The sequence below is a fragment of the Cydia fagiglandana genome, chromosome 22 (assembly GCF_963556715.1).
Source record: "Cydia fagiglandana chromosome 22, ilCydFagi1.1, whole genome shotgun sequence".
Taxonomy (NCBI): domain Eukaryota; kingdom Metazoa; phylum Arthropoda; class Insecta; order Lepidoptera; family Tortricidae; genus Cydia; species Cydia fagiglandana.
This window is the reverse complement of record NC_085953.1, coordinates 7,288,129-7,307,526: the sequence shown is the minus strand read 5'-3', so window position 1 is coordinate 7,307,526 and position 19,398 is coordinate 7,288,129. Positions and strand designations below refer to the sequence as shown.

General features: G+C 39.0%; 2 protein-coding genes across 8 annotated transcripts in view; one reads left to right on the top strand and one right to left on the bottom strand.

Moving 5' to 3' along the window:
• LOC134675419 (transmembrane and coiled-coil domains protein 2) overlaps positions 1 to 11,319 on the bottom strand; it is a 77,330-nt gene extending 66,011 nt beyond the window's left edge. For 2 of the 7 annotated variants that reach the window (XM_063533667.1, XM_063533670.1), the window contains exon 1: positions 11,071 to 11,316. The gene's annotated coding sequence lies outside the window, so the exon portion shown is untranslated. Of the gene's footprint in view, positions 1 to 11,070 lie in introns of all 7 variants that reach the window. The other 5 variants (XM_063533665.1, XM_063533664.1, XM_063533672.1 and 2 more) reach the window with 5 other exon arrangements.
• Positions 11,320 to 11,806: 487 nt separating this feature from the next.
• The window catches only part of LOC134675665 (dual specificity tyrosine-phosphorylation-regulated kinase 2), a 267,559-nt gene continuing 259,967 nt past the window's right edge, over positions 11,807 to 19,398 (top strand). Inside the window, exon 1 of the mRNA XM_063533995.1 lies at positions 11,807 to 12,999. Within this exon, the coding sequence (XP_063390065.1) occupies positions 12,217 to 12,999 (783 nt within the window). The 5' untranslated portion in view covers positions 11,807 to 12,216. The remainder of the gene's footprint in view (positions 13,000 to 19,398) is intronic.

The window sequence follows — 19,398 nt, the reverse complement described above, 5'->3', positions numbered from 1 at the left end:
TATCATAAACTGACATTTGGGATCCATTTGACAGCTAATCCCAAGAATTGGCGTAGGCACTAGTTGGAAACTAGCCCTATTGGTAATAGTCCGGTTTCCTCAGAGTGTTTTTATTCACCGACAAGCGACTGGTAAATATCAAATGATATATCGTACATAAGTTCCGAAAAATTCATCAATACCTCCGGATTTATCGCATGCTCTTACCGCTAAGTTATACCAGTACGGATATGATGGTCGTTCTTGTCTACACGACAGCGTGATAAATCGGTATCCTCACTTTCAATCGCGCTCTGTTAAAAAGTGACGGATGTTTTGTCACGTAGATAAAGCCAACCATAATAAGCCTGCTGCGCTCTTTATGGAGTGCCACTCTATACCGAGTGTGGCCTGTAATACGAGCAAAAAATTTAACTGTAGGCTGTACTCCTCATACTGACCAACATTTGTTCAGCAACTTTTAAAAGTAACTTGTGGTTTGATTTTTGTTTTGATACACTATAAAGTTTATTCTAAGACGCAATGTATTGCGAATTTTGTTATGTTTAAGGCGTGACAAGCAACGTCAATCACAATGATATATGGCGTGGCGATGGCGTCCATTGAAGATAATATTTATTTTGTATGAAAAATATGGACTCTAAATACTTCAAATTTTTTAAAGTTGTTGAACAAGTGTCCTCGTTTGGGGAGTACAGTCTATGTTTTAATTATTTCCTCGTGTTACAGGTCACACCCGGTATAGGTAATATTTGCATAGAAATTTGAAGTATGTATAAGGTGTCAAGTTCTTCACAGTAAAGTCAGTGCACAACTGTGCAATCTTAAGAGCTTGGTCCGATTCTATATACCAATTAATTGAATTGCGGGAGTCGGGTTACCAAACTAAATGGGACTTGGCCGAATGTCTGTAGACATACACATGCAACGTGATCGTAGCACTAAGCTAATTACGACTGGCTGTAAAGGAATTAGCCTAAAACCAAAGAGAATGTAGTGTATAGAGGCGGATTGTCAAAGTAACATATGTAGCCACTGTAAATCTACTCGAGACTAGGCCAAAGGTGGAATCTTTTCGAGCGATGGCGCGATAACCTTTGACCTACTGTCGAGTAGAAGGCGTTAATTTCAATATTTAACAAATTAACACATCAAAGAATAAGCCAAATCAAAGTCAAATGGCGTTCTAACAGTTTTAATCTTCTGTCAATGTACTGTAGCTACATAATTTACCATGACAGTAACTCTCTATTTCAAATTCTCTTTGCCTAAAACGTATTATATCCATCAAAGTGTGAATGTTACGTTACGTGTGAATTGTCGAGGACGTGACTCCTCATAATATGTCTTCTGAGAATATAGTAAGTAAGTACGTAATTTATGAGACTTCATAATACATATAAGCCGCTGATTCACTACTTCTGTATTTATAAAACGACCGATCAGAAAATTGTTACACGCACACGTCACGCAAGCGGTGTGCCGTCTCTCATAAGGATCTGTATACTACAACGCCGCACGAGCAGTACGAGCACGCACGTCACGCACACGCAGCCGGCGTGACAGGCCTTAAACACCACGGAGGCGTCCTGCATACACCAGATGTGTATGCACTATGCAGGACGCCTCCGTTTGCAATTTGTAATAATTCAAAATACTTGGCTGCATAATATGTACATTTCATAGGTATGTTAAAAATATTCCAATTAGAGTTGTTGGGCGTCAAAGTTATAGAACATATTCAACATACACAAAAACATTATCTTCTTTCTCGAGGTTAATAAATAAAATCTTGAAAATTCAAGCAGTTTAGTTTTGTCATCCAGTCTACACAGGCATCGAAATTAACGCGTCTAGAAAAGTTAGCCAATTTAGCCATCCCGATATCACTTTCCTTTCCTCATAAAAGAAACTTTGTGCTTCCGCGTAAAGGTCAATGGCCAGACGGCAATAAGTGTCATCTAGTTCACCGAAACTGATGAAAGTGATGAATGGGGAACGATTAGTCTCTAGGCAACCTAGTCACGCAATGTTGAAATTGTTGAACGCTAATACAACAGGATAAAAATTAATACTAAAATGTGAGTTATGCTTGCTAAACCGCTAATATTTTGGCGATCTAGCGTTTTTTTTTTCGAAAAAAAGGCCAACCGTGTTCTGATCTCAGAATTTATTCCGAGAAGGATTATTTCAAAACAAAAACAAAGGGTCTGAAATGCCAAGCTGTCAACATGCTAGACCCTAAACTGGTTATACCTACATACTTAAATCCTGTCCTTAAGCGCTAATGACCATCATTTATGATTTTATGAATATTATTAACAAACAGTATGCTGCAGTGAAAAACACACATACAAAACCTTAAAAAATTATACACCAAAAGTACCAAAACAAAACCTTCCTCAAGAATCACTCCATTGTTAGGTGAAAACCGCATGAAAATCCGTTCGGTAATTTTTGAGTTTATCGCGAACATACAGACATACAGAGACACACGCGGCGGGGGACTTTGTTAGGGTTCCGTAGCCAAATGGCAAAAAACGGAACCCTTATAGATTCGTCATGTCTGTCTGTCTGTCTGTCTGTCTGTCCGTCCGTATGTCACAGCCACTTTTTTCCGAAACTATAAGCACTATACTGTTGAAACTTGGTAAGTAGATGTATTCTGTGAACCGCATTAAGATTTTCATACAAAAATAGAAAAAAAAAAAAATTTAGGGTTCCCCATACATAGAACTAAAACTCAAAATTTTTTTTTTCATCAAACCCATTCGTTTGGGGTATCTATGGATAGGTCTTCAAAAATGATATTGAGGTTTCTAATATCATTTTCTTCTAAACTAAATAGTTTGCGCGAGAGACACTTCCAAAGTAGTAAAATGTGTGTCCCCCCCCCTGTAACTTCTAAAATAAGAGAATGATAAAACTAAAAAAAATATATGATGTACATTACCATGCAAACTTCCACCGAAAATTGGTTTGAACAAGATTTGGTAAGTAGTTTTTTTTAAATACGTCATAAACAGTAAACCGCATTTTTATTATGTTACTTGCTGTTACGGAACCCTTCATGGGCGAGTCCGACTCGCACTTGGCCGCTTTTTTTATAAGGTGTAGACGAGACGGTGTAACTGTATTCTTACTTATCCCAATTGACTTCGCTAGTTCGCTACTCCACGCTGTAAAATTATAATCTTCAGCCGGCGTATTATGGATGGGTTTATCCATCTTTATCCACGTGATAAAGTAACTGTCACTTTTTAACACCGTGGGATAGAAAGTGACGGACATCGTTTTATCACGCTGTTACATAGACAAGAACGACCATCATATCCGTACAGAAGAACATTGCTATTGTACAAGCCTGCAATACTGAACCAAGTGACTGTTAAGCTGCCAACTCAAGTGCCAGGAAATAACCCTTATCCTGTCCAGACCGGTTATATGAAGCCTACCTCGTTAATTAGGTCTAACTTGAAACATGCAAAATGTGTCGTAAGCGAAAGTCATAAGGTTGCTTTTGAAAAAAATGTTGCGGGTGAAATATTAAGTTCAGAATTTGCAGGTGAGACTAATGGATATTAATAGTGGCGCGTTTAGTTTTATGTCAAGAGAGAATAATGAATTGGCTATTGTGACAGGGCCCTTATTAGGTTCAAAGGGTTTATAATTTTTCAGGTGACTGTAGGTAATGTTTGAAAAGAAAATCGTGGTAGGGAGAAATAGACTTACTAGGTTTTTCTTATGCGTTCTTTTATAACTCAACAACTCACAAAATCTGAAGTGAACTCATTACAATAATCCTGCCTGTCTACCTTATTCTAAAATTCACGTAAAATCAGGAAATCGTTTTGTAAGACACTCCATCACTGCCACAATTTCAGTTTGACTTCAATTTATTGTTTTTAATTACCAAAGTATTCATAGCCTATAAATTACTCTAAACACTGCTTTTAGATCTAAGCCTTTGGCGTGGGAACGTGGAGCAATTAAAAAGTTACGTAACAGAGCCACTTTGTTTTATAAAATCTTCAGTAGCCTCTAGCCGCCCATACGTCAAACATTGCCAAGCAAAATGAAATTTTATTTTGTCAACACAAAGTTCAAATTAGAATGGAACAGGAGACCTTTTTATAGGGTTCTGGGCGGCTAGAGGGTAGTGAATGGAAGAAATACTCCTTTTGAAGAAGCGTGGTGGCAAAGTGGATCAATTTTCAAAGTGGTTCAAATCCTGGCTCGTACCAAAGATACCTTTTCATTCCGTACTAAGATTCTTTAACAAATACCTAAATGTGACTTTAATTTATGAATGAAAACGTCTGGGTGCGATGCACGATAATTAGGTACTAATAGCTTTAATTATGTGATTGTGGAGGAATTATAGGTATTCAAGATTTAATTTGAGAAATCCCTATTGGTTAACTCCTCACACTTAAACCTATGAACCTAGTTTAGATGAGATAATATGCCTATATTTCGTAGGTATGGGCCATTTTATTTAAAGTTGTCCCCTAAACTATTATTTCAAAATTGGGATTTTTTATGTTATTTCTACTCAGAATCACGAGCTCTTTCTATCCTAATAGGAGAAAAAAAGTGTCCCAAGGTTTTTTCCCAATTCCGTTACCATTTTTTCATAGACTTTGTATGGCGGTTTCGGAATGGAAAGATCGAAAAATGTATGGAAATCTTGGGACACTTTTTTTCTCCTATTAGGATCAAAAGAGCTCATGATTCTGAGTAGAAATAACATAAAAAATCCCAATATTGAAAAAAAAAGTGTAGGGGACAACTTTAAATAAAATGGCCCGTATGCGTCTAACTTGTATCCCGGGGAAGAACCAAGGATAGATCCACGGAAATCATCATGATACGCAGACAAAGTCGCGGGCAGAAGTGGAAAATAATTCTGTAGCAGTAGCTAGTGAAAAATAATGTACGTCACATAACCCAGTTATGCAGTTCATTTGATACCGGGAATCAAATGGGCAATGACAGTTGGAATCGATACCGGTATCGATTTGCAGATTAGGTATTCAGGTCTTTCGTGATATATCACATTAGTGGCGTGTCAATCCGTTTGATTCGTTCAGGCGGCGGCGATAATAGGGTTAAGTGTAATGAATCGCTAATTATGTATCAATTGATTCGATTATTCGTCGATAATTTAGACACGAAATCGAAGGATGGAATTCTCAGTCTTTAAGACACTGATTTCTAAATCGGTGGATTTTATATTTTTAATTCTTTATAAAGTTTACGAATGGCTGGTTAACAGAGTACCGGTACTTAATGAGGACCTAAGCAAAATTCTCTGTTCGTTTAAATGAATTTGTGTATTATGTTCTTTTTTGTGCTAATCAATATTTCTTATTCTTACACTTTTATAATTCCCGTAAATCATGTCAGTCCACGCTTCATAATTATACAGAAATGGGTAATGCATTGGGGTAACTTCGAAAGCGGGATCATTTTGAAATTAGTACTTATCTATAATACCAGAAGCGCTTAATACTTTAGGATGGTATTCTACCTATCCAATTTCTTTGTCCAGTGTGTATTGCGATTCACATTTTGCTTAGTGAGATAGTGAGACGCAATGACATTGGACAGGTGGAATACCACCCTTAGCAATACTTACGCTAATGCAACGCTTACCAAGGCATCTTGCTTACTATTGCTATTTACGAAATTACCCCGCATTCCCATTGCACTATCATATAACGGGAATAGCTAATATTACATAGCAATGTGCTTTTTCAAAGAGGATTGTTAATTTAATTGGCTAAGCTAACGTAAGACAGAATAACTCAAATTTTAGTTCCATCACCAAATTGTTCTGAGTGTGATGTAGAGGAAGACGTATATCACATCCTAATGGAATGTGTTCGCAACGAATCAGTTCGCCGAGAGATTGAAGATGATAACTTTTTTAAGATTGGTGGATGTAATTATATATTATCCCAGCCGTTGTCAGAGGCTGCAAACTTAATTTATAAGCTAGTAAATGTAGGTTTAAGTAGACGATAAGATTTATGTAGTATATACAGAGCGACATCGTCACTCAGTGACAAAGCTCTTTCAATAAAGAGTAAAAAAAAAATGACTACTTAGATCGGATTATGTAGGTATTCCGTTTTGGATGGATTTATGTCGAGATTGGAACATCAAATTTGAAAATTCGTTAGACCGGCTCACAGCAGTTATCCGCTCAAACTAAGCTGCCTGCAGTCCTGAATGAATAAATTATTACCCTCAAATAGCCCGAAACTTGTTTGGAGAACGGGGATTCAGTCAATATTCCAGCGATAGTCTGTGTAAATCTATAGAGTTACTCGCCCAGCGGTGAGCTATAAATATCGCCGTGTCTCTTTTATTTACACGGGAGTGCTTATCTTTTGTTCGTGTTTATAGCCGATAGCTCATAGCTTACTAGCTCGCGGTGGGACCAGTGCCTAAATGAGTCCTCGCCTGCGCGGTACGGGGGCGACGGGGTAGGACGACTAAGGGCAAGCGTACGCCTGCCGCCCGCACCTTCCCCGCCACCCTTAGTCGTCCTACCCCGTCGCCCCCGTACCGCGCAGGCGAGCACTCATTTAAGCGGTCGGTCTATAGGACCACCCACAATGAATTTATAAATAGATCCTACATTAGGGTTGCCATACGTCCCGGTACGCCGGGACATGTCCTGGTTTGAAGCATGATGTCCCGGTGTCCCGGCCCATAAGCAAATTGTCCCGGTTTATAAATCATAGTTATTTAGTAGGGGGCATTGAGACAGACAGATGGCCGGACGGTCAACAAAGTGATCCTATTTGGGCTCCGTTTTTAGGGTTCCGTACCCAAAGGGTAAAACGGGACCCTATTACTAAGACTTCGCTGTCCGTCCGTCCGTCCGTCCGTCCGTCCGTCCGTCCATCCGTCCGTCTGTCACCAGGCTGTATCTCACGAACCGTGATAGCTAGACAGTTGAAATTTTCACAGATGATGTATTTCTGTTGCCGCTATAACAACAAATACTAAAAACAGAATAAAATAAAGATTTAAATGGGGCTCCCATACAACAAACGTGATTTTTGACCAAAGTTAAGCAACGTCGGGAGGGGTCAGTACTTGGATGGGTGACCGTTTTCTTTTTGCTTTTTTTTTGTTTTTTTTTGTGTTTTTTTTTGCATTATGGTACGGAACCCTTCGTGCGCGAGTCCGACTCGCACTTGCCCGGTTTTTTTCCTTTTGAAGTACGAAATCCTAAAAATCTACCTACTATTATCTCGAAAATATTTCGCGCTCGCTTCGCTCGTGTTTTCATTTAGGTACCTACATTATTTGTGACAGTCAAGTTGAAATTTGGTACACATATATGTCAATCTATAACCCGAAGACGGACATGTAACGTAAATAAAATGAATTTTAAACATAGGGGGCACTTATTGGGGGGTAAATGAGACACTTAATAAACAAAGTTTTGCAAACTATATGGTGTTATATATCAAGTGATAGAGCTGTGGGAATCTCAAATATATTTTAATAATAATTTTAAGATTAATAGTTTAGAAGTAATTTAAGTAAATAGACAAAAAATTACCACTTCCCCTCTTTATCTCCGAAACTACTAAAATAAATAAAAAAACTAAATAGTTCCTTACCTATAGATGACAGAAAAACCTATTAGAAATATGCAGTCAAGCGTGCGTCGGACTTATTACTTAGTTTTTGATCGTCCCTTACGGGTCTTTTTTAAACATTTCACTCACGTTTCACATTAAAATATACATTGTTGAAAATTGTGTAATGTACGGAACCCTTGGAAGGCGAGTCCGACTCGCACTTGGCCGGTTTTCGTTAAATGTCCCGGTCTGAGCCCCCACACTTATGGCAACCCTATCCTACATGGTAATTTGGACCTGGTATCATGGCGTAATAATGGGTGGTTGGTGTGTAAAGAGTATAATTTAGTTTGACCGACAGATAATGTAGGAGTGATTAGCTTATAGGCCTGGTAGTTTTAAATTTGCAAGCTAATGTGTTATCTTTTTATGGCCATATCACGTCGCTAACTACATTACCTATTAAAAAAATTGGACGTTATTGAGAAAATACCAACAAATAGGTGTTATAAAACCAGATAACAAGTAAAACTCTCGGAAAACGAGAACCAGTGTACAGATTGTTTCATATAAATTCTTACTTTATAGAAATTGTTTAAAAATGTCGCTTTTGTCATCCAGGCCAGGTCTATCACATTCATCAAAACGGGTTCAGTGGCTTCAGCCGCACACACACCTTCCTTATGGTTTAGGTTTTGACGTACATTAGGTAAAAAATCCCCGAACCCCTCATGCTTGAGAGGAGGCCTGTGCCCAGCAGTGGGACGTAATAGGCAAATTTTTATTTTTTATTTTAGGTAAAATATTATTACTGGCCCTGTATGCTACTGAGGATTTTTAACAATTTCAAACTTTGCACTTGCTTCGTACAGTAAATTTTTAATATTGATAAGCAATAGATAATAAACTAACATGTTGATGCATATCAAAATACCTTCAGTTCGCAGAAAATGATAACAGAACGGCATTATATATGCTTCAGTGAAAACTCTCTAAAGAGGCCCACTGATTAATAGTCCGCCAGACTGTATCGGCCTGTCAGTTAGGATAATATTTTGACAGTTCCCAACAAATGACAGTCCGATACCGTCCGGCGGACTGTTAATCAGTAGGCCCCTTAACGTAGCTTACCTATCTTTCTGGTAAGTGAAACAGCTCTACAGTAAACTAGCAGAAATAAATTGTTTATAACACTTACTAAAACACTTTCTAAAACTTCCTGCGAACATTTTAGTGCCTTTACAGTCATAATTAAAAACTCATTTCACAAAACAACAAAGAACATTATTCAGAGCTGTTAAAATAATCTTTTGTATTTCAGAATTTTCAGATGAAGAAAGTGAGTCATAAAAGGGTAATAATATTTTTAATGCCGAATAATTGATTAAAATTAAAATGGACATCAATAATTTTTAGACTGCCTAGTATATCATTAGAATATTTAGATGAATATAAGACAGACAATAATGCATAATAAAAGTTTTTAGACGAAAAAACTTTTATCACTGACTGTACTTTTCATTCCACAGGCAACTAATACTCATCCAGACAATTCTAAAAACCTGAAACACAATTAGCTTGCGTTGTTTTATCCAAGTGTTGTTATGGCCAGTGGCCACCTCTTGTCTTAGTGTTAAATTTGATATGTATAATAATCCAATTTTATAATGGAATAATATTAACATCAATAAATTGCTCTGATAATTAGATTAAGATTAATTACGATTCATAAGAGCTTGTTGCTAGGCCTACATGAATAAAGTATATATTGATTTGATTTGATTTGACATCATCGGAATAGCTCGATGGTACCATAATATTTCATTGTCACCTGACTTAATACATATGGAAATTTTCAGCTTCATCAGAAACCGGGAAGTGGGTCAAATTTAACTTGCACGATTTGATTACAGACGCACAGACAGACAACGGGACACTTTCTTGAGGACTAGGACTAGTTTCTTGAGGATTTCAGTTCTTAAGATAAAATGACCATTGTGGTCCGTTTCTACTTGAGTTTATTAAGCTGATTACCAGGCTGCCGGGCGATATTGGCCTGTCAGTTAAACGCAAAATTTTACAGCTCCGAATAACTGACAGGCTGCTATCGTCCGGCGAACTGGTAATCTGTGGGCCTTTTATAAAAGCAAAAAAATATAATAGGTTGGTGGTCGGGATCCAGACTGTGGTCCGCCATTTGGTAATCCCTACTCTAAACACTAATATATTGCATGTTAGTTAGTAGTGCTACACTAATTTTATAACAATATAAACCAAGATACATACAAACAATGTTGTATTGTGTGCTATCAAGAATCCTTTCAGGAAGTTATGATAACATTATTATACACATAATGCTGTGTATTGTTTACTTATTATACCTATGTCTAGTTTAATAGCATGTCTGCTATTATACAGAGGTACCTAATTATATTCTAGCAACCACGGTAACTATGGTTGCCATCAACAAAAACAGCTTAACACTTTCGCAACCGGGCAAAAAACGGCATACTACCCCAGAAACCGTCTATATCTGCGTGCAAAACAACCCGCTGGGCAGGTTGTCCGGCATCTGAGCAAACATTACGAGTGCCTACCAGGCGGGTTCTCGGTAGTCAAAGTGTTAAAAAATATTGTTTCACAATTTCGTCATAATTATAATGCAGTAGTACCACAATCCCGTTGTCCAGCCTGGGAACGAAATCATAAAATACCCGATAGTCAGGTTTTCGGCACTGAATGTGTTAAATGAGTAATTGTTCAAAAAAACTAGTATTTTCCATTAGTTAATCACCAGAAGCATTTTTATATTCATATATTCTAATTTACTATGACACCTATAATGAGTGTTACTAATGCTTTGTTAGTAAACATTCTTCAAAGTCCATTAACTGGGTATAACACTCGAGAGTAGGTACACCAGTTGTATGAGTCAGACCATTTATGCCGAGATTTCATTACCTCCTGACCGTATGACTCAGCTCACTAAACTAATAAACAAAGGATAAAGTGTCAATTTATCTCATTTCTCGTACTACTTGATAAGCGCATTATGCAGTTATTGTTGTTGTATTGGCGTACCGCCAGTAGCACGTAAATCATGCACAGGCATTGTGTTGTGCTCAACAAGGAAGTAGCAATGCACTGATACATGCAATTAGCCCTTATTACCTTGATATGTTCACGAACGATGCATGACGTAGGTATTTAGCGAGGTACGAGTTATCACGTACTAAATAACTTCGACTTAACTAAAACAATGGAACGTTCTCAAAGTTCTAGTTATAATATCGAACTTGACCACTGACTGTCATTGTCAGTCATTGATAAAACATCCGGCCGGATAAACACTTGGCAAATGCGAATTGGCCAGATTTGGCTTTATAATCAATGCAATACAACACAAGATAAAAAAAGAAATCGCATTAAATGAACGTTCAAATATAGAAACACCTTCACTTACGTTTTTTAACACCGCGAACTCTTGTGCACTTTATTACACAGTCCAGTTTTAACACATGTTTTGATACAGTTTGATGAAAATCACTGCTGCGTGAAATTACGATTGTATTTTGCGACAGAAAACAATGGAATAGAAAAGAAAAGACGTGTGTGGTCTAGTAGTGGTTGGATGAAATTCTTCCGCTGTCTGCTGTCGGTCGGTCGACTGTCAGTTTTCTGTCGATCGGTAGATGGCGTTCAATGACAATCCACCATAGACAATTACAGTATTAAGCGAGACCCGATTTAATTCTCCCATTCACTATGCAAATGAATCAGCTGTCAAAAAGATAAAATAGGTAAATTCGATTTATTATATTCGTTTTTAAAGAGGTTTTCATATATTGAACTGAAAGAATTATAAACTTAAAGAATAAGTAACTTGTAATATAGTCTAAACTTTAGCCTGATTTTATCGTTTTTACTTTATTGTCATAGGCAAGTATGAAAACATACTTGAATATTCTTTTTAATAATATAAAAACATAGCCCATATGTTTCTAAAATTCTATAATTTTAGTGTGTAAAGATATAATTTGTTGATACTGACCATTCGACAAAGTAAAAATCACCGTGGTAGAATGCAATTTTCCATAGCTCACTGAAAAAAATAACATTGGGTCTCGAATAATACTGTAAACCCCGCTGAGTGTGTTCGTAGCGCCATCTAGCACAACATTGAGAAAGCGCAAAGCTTTCCGTCTCACTCGCTCTCATGAGCTCCGCGCGGCCGAACGGTTCAATGACTCTACCGACCAGTTTCTATTTTCTCTCTGGTTCTGTCGTCGGGTCGGCCTGCAAGCCGCAAGGGGTCTTTGTTTGCGTTTCACGTTCGCGTCGCACGGTATAGTCAGCGGCCGCGGCTCCATCGTATCGTATCCGAGACGGAATGTGCCCTCATAAGTGGAAGTGCGGGTCTCGCTCCTCTCGGTGTATGTGAGATGTGGTACAGAGTGCCGGAGTGGCGCCGTCGTCGAGTGCAAGCTGTGGCGGTGCAAGTGCAGTGAAGTGCAGTGTGCGTGGTGCGTGCGCGTGCAGCGAGCGGCTCGGCCCGGCCACGGCGAGCGAGCGCGGAGGCGGAGGCGGCGGTGGCGGGACCCGCGCGGCCATGACCGGTGACATGCCTCTGGGGAGCGCGCACGCGTTCGGGCGGGCGCTGCTGCGAGACGGGGCGCTGCCGCCGCTGGAGCCCGGGCCGCCGGCGCCGCCCGCTGCTGCCGCGCAGCCGCCCGACAAGCGGCCGCCGGCGGCAGCGGCCAGCCCCGAACAGGTCATGAAACTCTACATGAACAAACTGACCCCTTACGAACACCGCGAGATTTTTGATTACCCCCAAGTGTACTTCATAGGCGCCAACGCGAAGAAGCGCCCGGGACTGGTAGGCTTCCCGAACAATTGTGAATACGACAACGAACAGGGCTCTTACATACACATCCCGCACGATCACATCGCGTACCGGTACGAGGTGTTGAAGGTGATCGGGAAGGGCAGCTTCGGCCAGGTGATGAAGGCCTATGATCACAAGAAGAGAGAGAATTGCGCGCTGAAGATGGTGCGCAACGAGAAACGCTTCCACAGACAGGCTCAGGAGGAGATTCGCATATTGGAGCACCTCAGAGAGCAGGATAAAGACAACACAATGAACGTTATCCATATGTTCGACTCCTTCACCTTCCGCAACCACACTTGCATCACATTCGAGCTGCTCTCGATAAACTTATACGAGTTGATACGAAAAAACAAGTTCCAAGGTTTTTCCTTGCAGCTTGTCCGCAAGTTTTCGCACAGTCTCCTGCAGTGTCTTCATGCTCTAAACAAGAACAGGATCATACACTGCGACATGAAGCCCGAGAACGTTCTGCTGAAGCAACAGGGACGCTCCGGAATCAAGGTTAGTAAACATCAAAACAATAGACAAAATCGTTTTTTTTTTACAACAGTTTAAGTCGAGAGTCCGCCTACGTCCCTATGGCCTAAATCAATACGCTTTATTTTATGAACACCTGCATTTAGGGTGCGTGCGATCGCGATCAGCTGGCCGCACGCCACACCCGACCGCCCGACATCACATAACATAACCTATAACCGTTACGTACGACGAGATGAAACAGACTTCGTATTACTTCGTAACTCAGATTACATTCAATAACAGCGTATACTTTAGAAACATTCGGAGAAACGTGTCCGCATTGTGATAAGGTTTTATTACGTATCTTATTGCCGCGATGGGCCGATAAACGTTATCTGAACGGTCGAGTCGCCCGAACTCACGTTCTATTTTCAAACGGCCCGATACATTCGGTAACTCGGTCTCTCCCCATGTGATGTGATGCTATTTACGTCAGTACATCCGCGTAGACGTTAAAAACAAAGTTTAACAAATGAAACGCGACCCAATGTCATTGTTGCTGCAATCAACGAAATGAACGCAAAAACTTGAGCCTTGACGTTCACCAGGTAATTTTGTGAACAAAAAATCTTGACCTCAGTTAATCTACCTATGATGAGACCTGAAACTATTAATTTATTTTTCGTAATTGCCAGCTCGCGGTGCCAAAATGCAGGACAAATTAACACGGAGTGACGTCAAATTATTATTTATTTTAATTTGCAATTTCACAGTAATTTTCTTCACCGCGATGACATAGTTAAATGACGTTATTTGCTTGCAAAACGAAATGACGTATAAAAATAATATAGGTATTTACCAATTTATCAATATAAACGCACGTATTATAAAAACTGGTTTGCGTAGCTGTTAGTTTTGTAATACGTGGATATCATGTTTATTCAGGTGAGACCTAGATCGCAGTGCGATTCTATGCAACAGGTATCTTCAGACGATAAGATAAAATGCATCATTGGGTACTGTTCGTTGCTATGCGCATGCGTCTAACGGGACTAGACACGCCACTTACTATACTTGGATTTTCTCTCCCATTGTCTAGGTTAACACTTGTCTACTGAGATGAAACTGCTTTTAAGTTTATCTGTGATTCTTAAAAAAAGTTATCTCGAATACCTTAATAGTCTCTGGTTTCATAATGTGCTTGATTTACGTGTGCCTCTGTAAAGTTTAGTATCTTAATTAAGAATAATATTACCACTGTGACTAACCGTGCTACTTAGCTCTTTCGCGATAACGGTACATTTTAAAAATACGAGTTTTGAATTGCCTATTTGGACATACAACAACATAAAGGCAGGATAATATGTAATAAAATATGCGAACCGTGTTAGGTGCAATGCACTCTACATTTGAAGCTTTGGCCGTGAGATAAATGCCTGAGTTTTTTTTAAACGACACATCAGGTTTTATCGAACGCGCGGCGGTCCTATGACTTTTTAAAAAGTCCGCCGCGAATGCTGTGATTCGAAAAGGTCATAGACAAATTTAAGTGTTTTTTTTTTAGTGCAAGGGTAATGCATTACAGGTCTGCCGCGTACAATATCGTGTCAGCTCGAAAGCAGTCAACGTTAGCTATTTCTGCCATGCCATGTCGGCATTTTGCCTTTACCTCCGCGATCCGCCTGTCACGCAAGGCTTTAAACATTCAAACTAATCCCTGAGGCCGACTGAAATGTAACGCTAGAGGTTTTCATGTCGCGAAATTTAATCTAACACTGTAAACTGTTTTCAGAATGGTACCGATCATTAAGTGGTTTGTTTGACAGACTGGAGTTAACAATTTATTGCAGACGGATAACTGTTGCGTGTCTGTTGATTAAAAACCATCAGAACTGTCTAGAATGGACGGTTTAGCTTGATAAATATTTACTTTATACAAGCCCAGGACAGGATACTAACTTCACTTGTAACTGACTTAAAAACTAATTCAATTAAAACCAGTTTTCAGTTTCCTCGCCTTCCACAGGTCGCACTTATTTTAAGCGTGAAACTTTTGCAAGTTTTATGACATCGAAATAGTAAAACCTACCGTTAGCAAAAAAATAAACAGCTAAAAGCCTATCCACACAACCCGTATGAAAATAATCACCGAAACCAACACAGAAACAAGGTGTTTCACAAACAGTCGCCGCAGGATATGAACCGGCCTCGAGCGACCACCTGTACTAACTTACCAACCCGTCCCGTTTCATTCCCATCGCATGCACTTGCACCAGTCTAAAGTAATCCCGTGATCCGTAACAACTATATGTAATGAAAGTGCTCTTTTATATTGGTCCACCTGAGCTTCCCATTCGCTCATGCTCGGTAGGCTATAATAATGACACCCCAGGTAGCTTATAAATAAAACTGGGTCCGAACAGGGTCCGGGCAAAAACTGGCACACCCATAGACAATTCGCGAACTTTTTAAATGGCTACGACAAGCAATTAATGATCAAATCATAGATTAAGGTCGGAGTAAGTGGAACAATTGTGTAGACAAAAAATAGAGTAATAAATAGTTAATTAATAAAGTAGGCTTTTGTTTGCCGGCAATTTCACTGCGAGCGAAGACGGCTGAAGTTTTTATTTGATTCCAAGCCTTGTATTATTTTTTTATATCCCGGGCATTTAAGTCTGAGTCGCGATGTTTTTGACCAGTCTCCAAAAAAGGGAAAGTTCTAAATGTGTTTACGGCCTTTTTTATTTTCATAATATTGTCTCAGTGATCCGTTAGATAAAAACATAAGTATTTCAAACATATAAATATCTCTTTAAAAAACCCCCGACGCAAGCAAAATATTTTTAAATACCTATTTATTTGAAGTTACGCGTTAATAAGCAAGATATTTTCGCAGCTAACTGTTCGGGTACGGGAGAGTTGAGTTAATTTGAGTAGGTTCAGTTCAGATTACAAGGTTGCAGTGTTGCCAACTCGGATTTTGAAAAAATGCTAGACTAATGTCTAGATTATGCCAAAATAATGCCAAAGCTTTTAGAAATATATATGCTAAAAAAAATGCCATTTGAAATTAGACACTTAAAACAAATACATTTTTCAAATTTGCCGCCTTTCTCTACTAACAAGATCTGCTTGACCAACTTTATATAGTCCGTCGACGTCCATCCGTCCAGAAAAGTCAAAATTCATATGAAAATATGAACCACATAAGGCGATGGCGCATATTGTTGCTGCCAAGTTGGTGCTAACTTGGCTTAGACTAAATTATGCTAAAAAATATGCCAGATGCTAAATGGTAAATTTTGATGCCAAAGCGAGTGAAAATATGCTAGATCTGGCATTATTTATGCCAAGTTGGCAACACTGCAAGGTTGTACCTTCTTATTTTCTTTGTTAATTGACACACTTTGAAGCTGCTCGCTCTAGCCGTTTATTTGGCTCGAAAGGCCGCTTTGTTTTGGGTAAAGAAATTGGGCGAAGAAAGAATTTCACGACGGCTCTACGTTGCCTATCTGATTAGTTTTTTTGTAAACGCTCCATGATAAGATTTCTCCGTTCTCATTTATAATTTATTCAGTTTAAAAAATCTATTGTATTATAACATTACCTACCTATTTAACATCAAGGTGCGTCCACTTTTATGGAGCAACACTGTTACAACACGATAACATTATAACAACATAACTTATCTAGTTACCTGTTGCATATTTGCTCCACAATTAAATAGTTAACTGCGGTGAGGATGCACCTAGATCGAAACTCATTGAAATTAATTTGTTTACGAAAAAACTGTCTATTTATACAGTACCTGCTACTCGCATATTTATTTTTATATTCTAATGAAAAAAAGAAAATCGCATTCTCTATTTTAAACCTTCCTTGTAAACAGTTTTGCAAACATCCAAGTAAGACAAACTCATAAATTTAAAGTACCCATCTCACATCTTGAATAAACATTTAAAGAAAATAATCCAGGTTTATAACGCGAGTGTAACACTAATAAAAACGTATAAAGGTTCCGTCACACAGGCGCGTTTTCCAGGCGGGGCGTGGGCGTTTTATATGTAAGAGGGTGACGTAAAATAGGTCTTTTTATACACCACATGCTAATTGCCAATGTAACCTTTTTTCAATTCCGTGGGGATCTTTGAAACACATTTTTGCCATTAACATGCCAACCAAAAATATCAGTTTATTAAACCAATGGTAAGCAAGCAACCGTAATAGGCATGCCACAGTAAATTGATTATAACGTTATTAACTAATGCTAATTATCGTAAACTAGCAATAAAATACGTAATATCACGTGTGAAACGCATGAAAAGCTGAATCACTAAAATATCCTACCCTATCCCCTTAAGGCCCTAAGGTCCTACTTATAGTACTTATTATACTAGTACTTATATACTTACGATGAAAATTAAATCATATTCAATTGGAACAGAGTCGCATTTGTTTTGTTACGTTCAATTTTTAAACAAAACCAAAATCAACTCTACTGCCTGCACTAATATGTATATACCCCTAAAACCAAAAAATATTACCCATGGATTTATTATGACTAATTCGATATACCATCAATTAGCAACCACAAAAAACAAAAAAAGCGGTGTTATAACACCTACTTACTTGGTTGGCGCGGTGACCCAAAATGAGTCTTGGCCTCCAACACAAGAGCACGCCACTTTGATCGGTCCAGTGCGGTATCCCGCCAGCTTTCGCCGACGCCAACCACCACCAACCGGACCAACTGAACTCGACCACCTCCAACCACCAACCACCACCAACCACCACCACCACCAACCACCACCACCACGCCGTCCTGTTGGTCATCCTAAATACCGTTGGGCAGATAGAGTGGAGGCAAATCTCCGTGTTATAACACCTGGTCGGGCTAAATGGGTTAAGATGATTTCATAATGACATAATATATTGAACAACATAACTATTAAAAGATAAGTGCAAATGCAGCGTGCATTGTGTGGATCGTGCAGCGATTTCAGTGTACTTCATACAAAATGTATGGGAGAATTGCTATAATACCACACGATGTCCATTTAAATATGACGTAGTCACATAGCGATTCAGTGACTGACATAGACTTCACCGGCTCCCAAAAAGGAAGAGAAAAATAACAAATGGCTATTATGAATGTCATAATATCCGTTTCTTCATTCAAAATTGTTTTTACCCGGCTATTGTCTATGCGTCGTGACGTCACAGTCCCATAGTTCGTTTTAATTAGAGGCCGCAGGGCTATTCTTTTTGTTCCCTTGGACTTGAATTGACCGTGGCCTCACCTGTTATCTATCCAATGCCACTCCATTGTTATTAAGGCGTTAATTTGTCTCCAGTGGGCAGGAGTTTCCATGTTTTAATCTCCCGTGCCCGCGTTGGGAAACATGGTAACTCCTAGGAGGAGATGTCCCTAGGGGAAGTAGCAAGACTGTAAGGAGAACACGGATTTGGATTTTTACTTACCTATCAGGTAGATAACTAAAGACATAGGAACAAAAATTTTGGCAAAGGGGGATCGAGGCAAAAAGGTTGTGAAGCACTGCTACGGCTGTTAGGTACGGTATTTAGAACATAATATGAATGTGTTTATTCTTAAACACAAACGAGACAATTATACATAAGTATAAGAAAACATAGAAAGAAGTTCCACGTAAAGCACGTAGTGGTCTTCGGTCGCATAGCCAGAACTAACAGTGACAACCTGGAAAAGATCTTAGTGATAAAATACAGGAAAATAAAGCTTAATGTTTTAAACAATAATCCCTTTTCCAAGTCGCAGGTTTTCCCAAATAATCCAAATACATATACATATTCCAATTGATCCAGCTTTGATGATTCATTCGAAGACTAGTCACATTTCCCGAAATTGCAATCTATTTTGAACCTTAAATCGGAATGCTAAAGTTGAAATTCTATCGGCGCGTATGTGGTCGATAAATCGTACTATGCCTGGACAAGGGTAATACATACTAGGACCATCTTCAACCGCCCGACGATTTAAGGAACCTCGACATGCTTTTATGCAGTTACTGCATGATTGCTAACTACACACAGTCAATATAAAAGCCGCATAACGATATGATCACAGGCCTTGTCACACCAGGTGTTTCACCTCGCTATAAGTACCCCTGCAGGATTCCTAGCATTACGTATGTGCAATGACTCGTTACTCTAGACTTCCTATGGCTGATTTGATTACCAGGAAACGGGCATTACTCGAGCATTTAAAACATTCAAATACCATGACATAGTCCATTGAAAAGGACATGATTTGAGGAGTATTCAAAGGACTTATTTCTCTATGAAATCCATACAAAAATAAGCCCTTATGAAAAGACAGTCCTCGTTTGTGAAGCTGATTAGAAAAAAGGATCTTACATCTGGTGATTACGTTTGCCGAACTATAGGTATAGATTGAGT